Here is a 12,049-nt window from a genome sequence, read left to right as displayed (position 1 = left end):
ACCTAACTAAATCAAAATAATTATGGGATCATAAGATTGCTTGACTTTTATAAAACATGTCAGGCTTACCACCAAAACCAATACAAGAACTGGTCCAAAAAATATACATACCTCTTAATTTTACTGTGACCAAAATTCTTAAACACTCTAAAATAAAGAATGAAATCTTTCATCCCAATCTAACAATCACATTAATAAGCAATGAATAGTATCATAGGACCCCATACATCAATAGCCAAATGGTTCAAATATTAGTTAAAGGCGTATTAGTATTCTTAGACAATTGAAGTATTCAGCAATTCTAAAACCTGATACAATACTGAATCGTAGATCTACTCTTCCCGTCTTTATTACTCTGAGTTTAACACTTCCTATTTCATGTGTGTACTATTTTGACTGCTAAAATATTCACAGTGAGCCTGGGTGGCTCAGTTAGTTAAACGTCTGCCTTCGGCTCAAGTCATGATCTTGGGGTCTTGGGATCCAGACCTGCGTCGAGCTTCCCGCTTAGCGGGAAGTCTGTTTCTCCCTCTCCCTCTGCCCTCCACCCCCGCCCCGACTCATGCTCTCTTTCTCTCTTAAAGTAAATAAAATTAAAAAAAAAAAAAAATTCTGTATGACTATTTCTGCCTTTCACTATCCATAGGATCTTAAAGTAATTTCAACAGAAGCACAAGTGTTCTATATTTAACATTCTGCTATGAATCTTAAAAAAAACAGTATAACCGAAGTTCCCAGGTGGCTCAGTTGGTTAAGTGGCCAACTCCTGATTTCGGCTCAGGTCATAATCTAGGGTCCTAGAATCGAGCCCCACGTCAGTCTCCATGCTCAGTGGGGGATCTCTTGAGGATTCTCTCCCTCTGCCCCTCCCCCCACCCATGTGAGCGCACACGCATGTACTCTCTTTCTAAAATAAATAAATCTTTAAAAAAAAAAACAGCGTAACAAATAATATGGAGTAAAAAAACATTGTAAAATCTCTTTATTTCCACACAGTAAGACTAGTAAGAGGGAAAATCATGAAACATTATTCAAAGATATCTTTTATCACATTCAAGAATAGTACTCAAGTAGTTACTAAGCTGTAAGTACCAACAAGAAAGAGAAAATGAATGACAAAGAATGGGCACTGAGAAGAGAAAGGGAAAAAAAGCCAGAGAGGGAGGCTGGCACAGACCACACCGATTACACGAGGACCAGAAAGACAGGTGCAGATAGCAAAGCACCCATTAAGAGAGTTGCTGGAACAGCTGAAGGAGGAAAGAATAGCACAAATATGTGGAGAGAAAAATTTTTTGCTAAGTCTGACTTAAGACTTTTTAAAATTGACCTGTTACCCTGATTATAAAAATAATACAACTAATGATGTGAAAAATATGGTTGAACTTAAAATATTTATTCAATGAATAAACACATGAATAAATGACCCATCAGAAAAAACACCCTAGAAGTTATCTGTATTACTGAGGATGATGAGGAAAAGAAAAAACAAAAAGAAATTAGGACTAGGGTCCACAGATTACCTAAGAAGTATAGACTAAAAATGCCATAATACTAACCCTTAAAAGTAAAAGGGGAGGGGTTGACAAGCCAACATTCAATTACCCTAGCTGAAAACTAGCAGAGACAAATAAATCATATTTCTGTAATAAAACATGAATATTAAAAAGTGAGACAGAAAATATTAATATGTGTTCGAAATAATGAGCCTAGTTCCCACTCCCAATACTATTCAGAATGAATAATGTATCTTTAAAAATTAGTCAATTATTGGGGCGCCTGGGTGGCTCAGTCAATTAGGCATCCAACTCGATTTCGGCTCAGGTCATGGTCTCAGGGTTGAGGGATCAAGCCCTGTGTGAGGCTCTGCACTCAGCAGGGAGTCTGCTTGAGATTCTCTTTCCCTCTGCCCCTCCCATTTGTGCTCTCTCTTTTCTCTCACTGTTGCTCTAAAATAAATAAATAAATAAATCTTAAAAAAAAAAAAGGCAAATTGTTAGGGCGCCTGGCTGGCTCAGTCTGCAGAGCATGTGACTCTTCATTTCGGGGTTTTAAGTTCAAGCCCTATATTGGGTGTAGAGATTATTTTTTAAAAACCTTTAAAAAAAATAAGTAAAATAAAAATTAGTAAATTATCATCAAAACTAGTAGAAAGTACCCATAACTAGCACTTTATTCTTTCTAGTGTAATCCCAAAAGCATTCTCACTTATTCTGAGGCTGACTTTTAAAAAAACAAAACAACCCAAAATCTTACTGTGAAAAACTTCAAAACCCACTGGCTTTTAAAAATTCTCTCAACTCGGGACGCCTGGGTGGCTCAGTCGTTAAGCATCTGCCTTCCGCTCAGGTCCCACAAGGGGCTCCATGCTCAGTGAGGAGCCTGCTTCTCCCTCTGCCTGCCGCTCCCCCTGCTTGTGCTCTTTCTTTGACAAATAAATAGAATCTAAAAAAAAAAAAGAAAAATTCTCTAAACTCACATAAGGAATCCGACTACTTAATATACTAGATATACACAGCAATAAATATATTCTGAATCATATTTCCACCACTGACTTCCATTTTAATTTTAAAGATGAGTTTCCATAAATAAAATGTTGCCTCCAAAAAGTTGAATGTCTTCATCAAGCCTCAAAGTAAACTTTTATTTCTCCCTAGACACTTTACAAGAAAAACAAGTTCAATGAAAAATCACCACATGACCTTTTGACTCTTTAAAGGCCTAGAGATGAAAAATCATGACACTGCCCATTTTCTTGACTTAATAGAAGCTGAATACTTAATCCAACATTATGTCACTGTTCCAAAACTATTAGAGTAAAATAGAATAATTACTTAATAGCACTAGATAATCTTAAGTATAAAAGGAGCATACTGCCTTTTGAAAGCCTAATTAACTTATGAACTTAATATCAATTAAACTCTCATAAATATCTTATGTAGTCCAAAAGTAAATATGAAAAGAATTATCTCAAAGGTCTAGTTTTAATTTTTGCTCCAGTTTTACAAAGTCAAGACTTGATAATTAAGTGAATAGGAATTAAAGACTTAATAGTTTAACATATGAATAATCATTTGGGGGAAAAAAAATGAAACATAAGCTGAAACAAAAAACTCCAAACTATAAATCAAAAATCAATCAATCATACCAATGAGGACGCTTTTCATCCAATTATTAAAGTTTCTTAGGTAAAAAATACGACTTTGGCTACGCTTCTCCAAACCAACTTCTTGTAGTTCATTATAGTGGGCAGCCACTGCTGAACTATGTCCCTCTTCTAAGTTCTGAAAATAAGAGAATGGAACAAAATTAAGGATCAGAACATGGCAAAAATAAGCCTAAAAGAGCATCTGACCTATATAAGGATAAAATACTAATGAAATCGGTACACTTTAATAAGGAATGGCATTGATGACAGAAATCCTACTAATTATAATCACACGTAAGATTTGTTCTCCCTGTTCCCTATTTTTAAAAACATCTCTTGGTTTAAAATTTTCATCTCAATCTTTCATCTGTATAATTTTGGTGTCAATGTCTTAATAAAACCAGTACTCTTCCAGAGTTCTGATTTATTCAATTCAATAAATGTCAGTCAGTGCACTGGGTTCCTACAAGAGAATAAAATAGGAATAAGTTATATTATTATATAAAATTGATGTAAGCATTAAATGAGAAAACACACACAAAGGAATTAGAACTCATTAAGGTATGGTCAGGGTCAATGTTTTTTGTTTTGTTTTTTCTTTTAATCTATTCCAACAGTTTCCATTCGTGCTACCGACCTAAGACACCAAGCATTCTGCAAAAATGCCACGGTAGGTAAAGGGCTTCAAATTCCCACACTTCTTTGTTCAACCTAAGTGCTTCATCTTTTACCTATCTTACACATCAGGTTCAATATTTTTACTTGGAAAAAAGGGTTCTGCTGCTAGTAAAGTTTGAAACTGTGTGTATAATACAAGCTCCTCTCTGTTACAAGGATTCACACCCTACCAATGACAAAAGCCTGGCCTAACACTTTACTCTTCAGGACTGATGCCAGAATTTTTACTCATTCACTTAAGTACTCCTTCTATCCAAATTCATATTCTGCCTCAGATTCCTTCATAATATGGTATCGCCAGATGAAAGTAACTTGCTGTCCCTTGTTCTGTACTCTCTATCCTAAATATCAGGCTTAAAATTGTATGTAACTACCCCAATGAGAAACTGGAAACAATATAGTTAAAGGAATCACATTAAAGCTGGGTGTAATGTTGAAATTTATCTTTGAAGTCATAATCTCTATTATTTCTGACACAAGAAAGTGATGAACACATAATAAAAAAGGAAAAAAAGTATATCAACTGGAACTTACACCTGTTGTTTTTAAAACACTGAAGAAAAGCAAACTATAAAAACTAGCTTTCAAGTTTCTAGTCAAATAAGAGTTCTTAAATAAAAATTATCTTGATTAGCAGAAGTTTCACCTAAATAAAAGCAACTAAATTGCAAGAGTTAAAAGCCTACTCTATCTTAAGACATTATCTATTACAAATAGAACATTCTTAAGGTTTAAGATTACGTAAAAAACATTATTTCACAACTGCTCCACATTTCAACGACACATTCCATTAGGAATAAAAAAGATACACTCAACATACTTTTTGCTTTTCAGGAACATCTTCAAGTTCTATTTTTCTCTTTTTCTGTGTGCCATCTCCAGTAGAAGGTTCATCTTTTGGAAAATCATCAGTTTCCATTCTTCTTTTCCTTGAAATGCCTTCATCATCACCAGAACCTTTTTCCTCTGAGACAATTTCAGCATCAAGTTTTCTTTTCTTGGTTGGAGTATCCTCCCCACAACTAGAACTTTCCTTTATAAGATCATCTTCAAATTCCATTTTTCTCTTTTTTGGTGTGTCTACTTGTCCACAGATAGGAGCCTTTTCAGAAAGCCCAGTCCCAGGAGTGGTTGTGTTTTCATTAATACTGAATGAAGACTCTGTTTCCAAATCTATTGATGCTTTTGCCTCTTCAAGAGTGATCTTTTCACACTCCTCTGCTTTTGCAGAATTTTCCATTTTTGATTACTTAAATAGATGGTAAAACTTCATGAACTAACACTGGAATGGCAAAAATTTGATGTTACTTGTAAACACTAATGCTGAAACTTCAAAACAATTTTAACCAGAAGCTAGCCATTTAATTTCAGTAATCAACTAGGAGTTTAAAAAAATCTCATTATAGAGAGAATACTGAAAACATTAACTGCATACATTACAGATGAATCTCTGAATATGCTAATATGGAAGTACTAATTATAATCCCTAAACACACATAGCGATCCTATCCATAAAAGTCATTACTGGCGTTGAAACTGACAGATGAGGTGGGGTGGGGGGGGGGTATTACACTAGCACTAGTTTCATTTCTATTCTGACCCTTACTTTATAGCCTTGGTTCCCAGATTGTGAGCTGGACACCGTAACAAACTTGTACAGGCACAGCAGGATATTCTAAAATTTTAAGGGAAACCCTGATATCTGACATCTGGAAGATATCACAAATACAGCTTCAAATAGAGCACAGTTTCAACTGAGTAGATTACACTACATTCCTTTCAATGATACCAGAACTTTGCAAAGCTGAGATTTTGGTGGCACCACAGGAAATCAGTGTGAAACAGGAAATTAAGTTGGCAACTTCAAATCTGATTTCAAAGCTTGAGAAATTGTACAGTACCCAACAGGTGTACACCTCCCATTAGCAAGCCCTCATGGTTAACTAAGAATTAAACACAAACATTATTTTTTCCTTTCAACTTGTGTATTATTTTTTAAATAAAGTTATTAAGACATAAATACTAAATTCTTTGGACTAAACTATTAAGTGGAACCTGTTGGGTATTTCTTCTGACCTAATGATGCTTGGAAAAAAAAAAATTCAGAGACTAAGGGCACCAAGGACAGGAGAAGTCTGGGAACCTACAGTTAACTTCTGGAATCCTTACTTCATAATGAGCCAGAATTAGAAAGTGAAGACAGTAGAAACAGCTTTGGACAAGAAGTTTCAAGACCCAGTCTGCAACTTAATGACTATTAAGTCTCCTTCAAATGTTCATAGGCCTATGTGTAAAACGGAAGGGAGAGAGAAATAAGTGAACTATGGGACAGGAACTTATTAAGTCGTTTGACAATTTTACTATACTCCTACTACAGAGGATCTCAATAAGGCACTATGTGGTTAGTCTTCAAGAAGCTTACAATCTATATACCACTTCTAAAATGTTAGGCTGTATTAGTCAAACCAAATGGAGAAGGGAGAGCAAAAGTCCAAAAATTGGTAAGATTCAGCAAATTCAAAACCTGAAACTTATGAAGAGGTGGGGGAGTCTTTTGAGTGAAGAAATAGAATAAGAAATGAAGTTGCTTAAGGGAATGGGTAAAAACAAGTCACTATAAACCAGGAAGAGTTTCAAGGGATATTAGCTTTCACTACCCAAGGTGTAGGTAACAAAATACCAAGACGTGCCAAACTAGGAAGAACTGAATCGGGGGGGGGGGGACCCAGAAATTTAATTTTCAGAATAACAGTTTAAAATGATTACGTAATAATACTGGCCACCGAATTATCAAATGTCTAGACAACTCTATTACCACAGATGGGATGTCATAAAAAACATAACCGATTCTCAGAATAAACCTCACAGAATTTCAAAGGACCGCAGAAATGGGTAACAAGGATAAAAACTGGGCATCAAAGTGCAATAATGAAGAACTCCAAACTAAAGAAAGTTGCCCCTCAGAATCCTCGAGGAAGGAGCTTAGGGTAGTGATTAAACTGACACAGAGATGGTAATACATTAAATATCCAAATAGGCATGTCGACCTGGCTTTCCAGTCACACCTCTGAGGCAGGCACCGTCTCCATTTCAGTTTCTCAAAGAACGACCGAGCCCCTAGGACCCCCAGGCTTAACCTCAAGCAGGATAACCTCTACACCCTGACCCGCCAGCTAAACAGGGGTCAACTCGGGAGGCCTAAGAAGACGCAACAGAGGCGAGAAGGGAAATCTTCAGCCAAGATCACCCTCTTCCGTCATTGGCGCGGCCTAGCTCTTACTAAACCTCCGGCTCACGTTTCCGATCCGCCACTCAAGACTCAAGACAACACAGACGCTTCTTCGGATCCGACAATCCCTCCCCCAGCCTGCCTTCTCAGCACCGCTGAGGTGCGGCCTGAGACAGCTCTTAGGGCTGCTCCAGACCCCGGCTCGCTCGGTCTGAATGAGCAACAGAGCCCGCCGACTCCCACAAGTACTGCCCACTTAGCTTCGGGTTGGGTGCACAATAAACCTCGAGCGACCGGTACTGAAGGAACAGGACTAGCGCGAAGTGAGCCCATGATAGGAGTTGGAGTGCCCCTTCTATCGCGACGGCGACGGAGGGCCTAAAGACAAAGAAGAATGGCCAGAGTTCCAGACTCCACACTTACCGACACAGCCATCCACGGTTCTGTTTGCGGAAGCGGCGGTCGGCGCCACGCGTGTGTTGTTACGCCACTTCCGGGGAGTGGACGGGTCACGTGACTCCACTCTCGGCTGCGAGTGGAAGGTCTCTCGACCTTCGCGCCGGAACTACGAGTCCCGTCGTGCTGCGCGCGGGGGCCCGCTGAGGGACGCGCGGAGCCGCACGGGCAGTGGCAAGCACGTTGTTAGTGGGCGCGGCTGGCGGGCCCGGGGGTGCCGGCGGTGGCGGGGGGCAGCGAGCGTTCGCCTGAGCCCCGTGAGTTCCGGCACCCTGACCCACGCTCGATCAGGTCACTCTGCTGAGTGAGCATCAGAAGAGCTGTCTTTCGGCCTGTGCGGCGAGAAACGGCGTGGCCTCGATTTCCTAAGAGGTAGCGAAGGCCCAAGACCTCTAAGGAACTGCGCGGGGGGGATAGGGGGTGGAGGAGTCGAGAGGGCACCTTCAACCCGGTACACGTTGGGGAGCAGAACCAGGGCGCGAACCCGACACATGCCCCGCGCCCACCACTGCTCAGGCTACGCCGGGGAATCCGTCTGCGGGGCTGGGGTTCTCCACACTCGCCCGCCCGCCACCCCTGGCAGCCGAAAGAGGTCACCCCCGCCCTTCTCTGGCAGGCCTATGGCTCGGCAAATACTGTTTGGGGGACTGTTTTTCAGCTTTCTGCTTTGTAGCCCTTCACCCTCTGCTCTTCCCTACGTCAGAAGATGGCTGAGGAGGGTCCTGGGAGCTCCTGCCCTGGGAGTTTTAAAATTGAGCAACATCTTACTTCTTAGGAACTGGCAGGTCATTCTTTATTGCTGTATTTGGGAATCCCTGCCATACCTCCCTTCAAGAAGGCCATTCTCATCTATCAGATTCTGGAGAGGGGGGGCAGCCCATCACTATTCTTGAGAAACGCTATAGTATTATTATTCTGTGTTGGCTGGACTTTGGTATGGGATGGTTGGGGGAGAAAACGCACTTTGTCCATCCCCTCAGATTTCCACTAGAGAGTCCAAGGCGTTTAGTGTCCTGAAACTCGGAAGCTCCATAGTTCAGGCCTTTCATCGCGAGACATAGGGTCAGAACTGTATCTGTGAACTAAGGTTATTGATGAGTGTACATTTTAACGTTGTTGTGCCTCAGCGCCTCTCCACCTTCATGGCGTAAAAACAGCGTGATTAGATTTACAGTTTCATTTTGAATTCTTTACCAAAATTGATCCCATTAAAAGCAGTTTTGAAAACGTGTTTTACTGGCCTTCCTACTTCTCAGTAGGTAGTTATATTAATGCGACTTCGCGTTGGGAATGGCAACATTTGCAGCCTGTAGTTTACAATCAAGTCACTTCCAAATTGTGGGGATTAACCTTTCTGAGGTTCTTGACCCTTTATAACTTTGGACCAAGAATGAGGCCTATTTTTAACAAATGAGGATGAGCCATCAATTTCAGATGACTGTGCCTGTACTCTTTATTAAATGCAATGAGCTGTGTTGAGAATTAATTTCAGTTCATGAATATTGACAACTGCAAAGGTATAGGTCCTAGAGATTGAATGTACTATATACATATCTATCCACTAGAACTAAGCAATGACATAGCACATATTTGCTGGTTCTGATGCTAAAGTTTCTTGAGATAACTGCTGTGGTAATTTTAGGAAAAATGAATCTAATTTTGACTTTTTAAGAAATTTTTTTCATTAAATTAAAAGCTTCTTAACTATGTGTTTATATAAACTCCACCATGAATTAATATCATGCATGAGATATATAGAGATCACATCTTATGATTTTTATCAAACTTAACTGAAAGTCATGCAATTTGAGTTGAGAATAGAAGAACTCTTGAATGTAGTAGTAATGGAAGGAGTGAATGGGCCAGATAAAATTGTTTTAAAATTACTGTTGATGTTATTTTTCCCCATTATTCCTTGAGTAATATTCGGTTTTCTGAAAATTGAATTAAAATAATAGCTAATATTTTGGTACCTTCTATGTGCCAGAGTAAGTGCTTTACATATTGGAACTCATTTAATTCTTATGTAATCCAGTGGGGTCATTGCTATTATTATTTTATTATTTTTATTATTATTATTATTATTTTAAAGATGAGGGTTAAGTAACTTGGCCAAAGTCAAGCAGCTGGGAAGTAGTGAACTAGGATTTGGACCAAGGCAGGCTGACTCCAGAGACCAGAATCTATGCTAATAATGAAATAGTGCCTGCTCAAGACCAGCCTCAGAACTGGAAGTTGGCTGCCATATAATAGATTTTCAGAAAATTTCTTGATACTTCCTGATGCTTGGGTTATTATGTTCAGAGAGAAAATAACTCGATAAAGATGATACCGTGCTAGAATGTGAGTTCCAACAAGGCAAGGATCATCATTTTGTTCAGTGAGTGCCTTGAACAGAGCCTGGGATACCTGGGTGCTTAATGAATGAATTGCCAAGAAAAGTTTTAAAAATTCTTTTTTTTTTTTTTTAAAGGACATAGAGAATTTATTTCAATCCATTTATAAGATTTCTTTATGCACTGTTTTGATTATATGGCTCATTATTCACCCAGCCTGCTTTGGATTCTCCTGGTTTGGATTATACTTTTGTCAGTGAGAGAAAATGGAGTAGTAACTTGCAAGTTTTCTAGTTAAAGTAAAGGTAAGCAACAGAATCAGTAGACACCATCCCTCTTTTTAAGTCATTAGTTTCCAAAGTGACAGCACTCAGAAGTGTAATTTTAAAGTGTGATTTCTGTTGTGCAGTTGAAAATCACATTTTTTAAACATAAAAATTTTTTAGATGTAGATACAATCTTATAGCTTCCTAAGCATGATGGTATTCTTGGAGGTAGGAGAGGTGGTTTATGGAAGGTTTGTTTCTCCAGTCTTGGAGGAAGGACTGTTCCTCCAGTCCACTCACCAAAGTGGTCTTACTGGAATTTTACTGCCTTTTTGGAGCACATAAGGTATTCTTGGTCAAAAAGTTTTTGGTATAGTTGAAAGTAAGGTTTAGTTGAGAAATCTAACTTCATTATGTGTGATGGTTAGTTTTATATGTCAACTGGACTAGGCTATACTGCGTAGCTATTTAATCAAACACTAATCTAGGTGTTGTGATGATGTTATAAGATGTGGTTAACATCTGCAATCAGTTTGCTTTAAGTAATGGAGATTACCCTCAATAATGTGAGTGGGCCTCATCCAATCAATTGAAGGCCTGAATTTTAAACTGAAGTGTCTCAAGAAGAAAAAATCCTCAAGCCTATAGCGTTGATTTCTGCCAGTTTCTAACCTGCAAATCTGCCCTACACGTTTCAGAGTTGCTGGCCCCCATGATTTTGTGAGCCAACTCCTTAAAATAAATCTGTATCTATTTAGATAAGTAATCAAATAATAGATTTCTAATACATAGAAATAAATATCCATTTACCTAAATATAGATCAACCTAAAGACAGATTGAGATATATGTATATATTTTTTCCTGTTGGCTTTGTATCTCTGAAGAAACTTGTCTGATTCAGAGTTTGGTGCTCAGAGTGGTTCTAGAGGAACAGATTCTTAAAGATTAGTTTTCCGAATTGGTTATGGTGTTCTTGGAATTGGTTCCCTAATCAGATTAGATTTAAAGGCACTAATTAATGACTATTTCCAGTGGTGAAAAGGGCACTGATAGCCCATGATATGATGTGGCAATAGAGATATGCAAAATGCAGAACATTACCATCTTATGCCAAGTATTTATAAAAGATAAGGTTCTTGATGGGATGATCACATATTTGATGACTTAAAACATTTTGTCGAATTAACAAGTGTAACTAGACTGACTGGTTGCTGACTGCTCGCTGCTAACTATGCTGGAGAAAGGGGAAAGAAAAGGATGAGCTCAGGTCTTCAGATTCCCAGCTCAAGCTCTGCGTAAATAACCTGAAAGTCTTTATGTCTGCCCTAAAGAAACTCATCTCCTGTAGATGCAGAGCTGAGATTGCTGAAAACCAAACCCAGAGTCTCATCCTGCAAAATGGTTGAATTACAATGCAAAATGAATTCCCCATCTAACAGAGTATCTGCTGTTAAAATAAGGACATTGATTGAGAAGGAATGCAAACCTAAAATTTGGAATGGGGTACGGAGCCCCTAAATTTTTTTAATTTTATTTTATTATGTTATGTTAATCACCATACCATTACACCATTAGTTTTTGATGTAGTGTTTCATGATTCATTTTTGCGTATAACACCCAGTGCTCCATTCAGTACGTGCCCTCTTTAATACCCATCACCAGGCTAACCCATCCCCGCACCCCCCTCCCCTCTAGAACCCTCAGTTTGTTTCTCAGAGTCCATAGTCTCTCATCATTCATCTCCCCCACCAATTTCCCCCCACTTCATTTCTCCCTTCCTACTTTTTTTTTTTTAACATATAATGTATTATTTGTTTCAGAGATACAGGTCTGTGATTGATCAGTCTTACACAATTCACAGTGCTCACCATAGCGCATACCCTCCCCAATGTCTTATCACCCAGCCACCACATCTTTCCCACCCCCCACCACTCG

The 12,049-nt window shown here is 38.9% G+C and overlaps 2 protein-coding genes across 2 annotated transcripts in view; one reads left to right on the top strand and one right to left on the bottom strand.

Moving 5' to 3' along the window:
- RNMT (RNA guanine-7 methyltransferase) overlaps window positions 1-7,545 on the bottom strand; it is a 40,058-nt gene extending 32,513 nt beyond the window's left edge. Inside the window, exons 1-3 of the mRNA XM_036082668.2 lie at window positions 7,479-7,545; window positions 4,647-5,108; window positions 3,149-3,284 (exon numbers count right to left, since the gene is read on the bottom strand). Coding sequence (XP_035938561.1) covers window positions 3,149-3,284; window positions 4,647-5,066 — 556 coding nt within the window. The 5' untranslated portion in view covers window positions 5,067-5,108; window positions 7,479-7,545. The remainder of the gene's footprint in view (window positions 1-3,148; window positions 3,285-4,646; window positions 5,109-7,478) is intronic.
- Window positions 7,546-7,655: 110 nt separating this feature from the next.
- FAM210A (family with sequence similarity 210 member A) overlaps window positions 7,656-12,049 on the top strand; it is a 39,556-nt gene continuing 35,162 nt past the window's right edge. Inside the window, exon 1 of the mRNA XM_036082677.2 lies at window positions 7,656-7,883. The gene's annotated coding sequence lies outside the window, so the exon portion shown is untranslated. The remainder of the gene's footprint in view (window positions 7,884-12,049) is intronic.

Source organism: Halichoerus grypus, chromosome 13, assembly GCF_964656455.1.
Source record: "Halichoerus grypus chromosome 13, mHalGry1.hap1.1, whole genome shotgun sequence".
In the NCBI taxonomy this organism is placed as follows: Eukaryota; Metazoa; Chordata; class Mammalia; order Carnivora; family Phocidae; genus Halichoerus; species Halichoerus grypus.
Note: the sequence above shows the minus strand (reverse complement) of the source record. Positions and strands in the feature narration are given on the sequence as shown.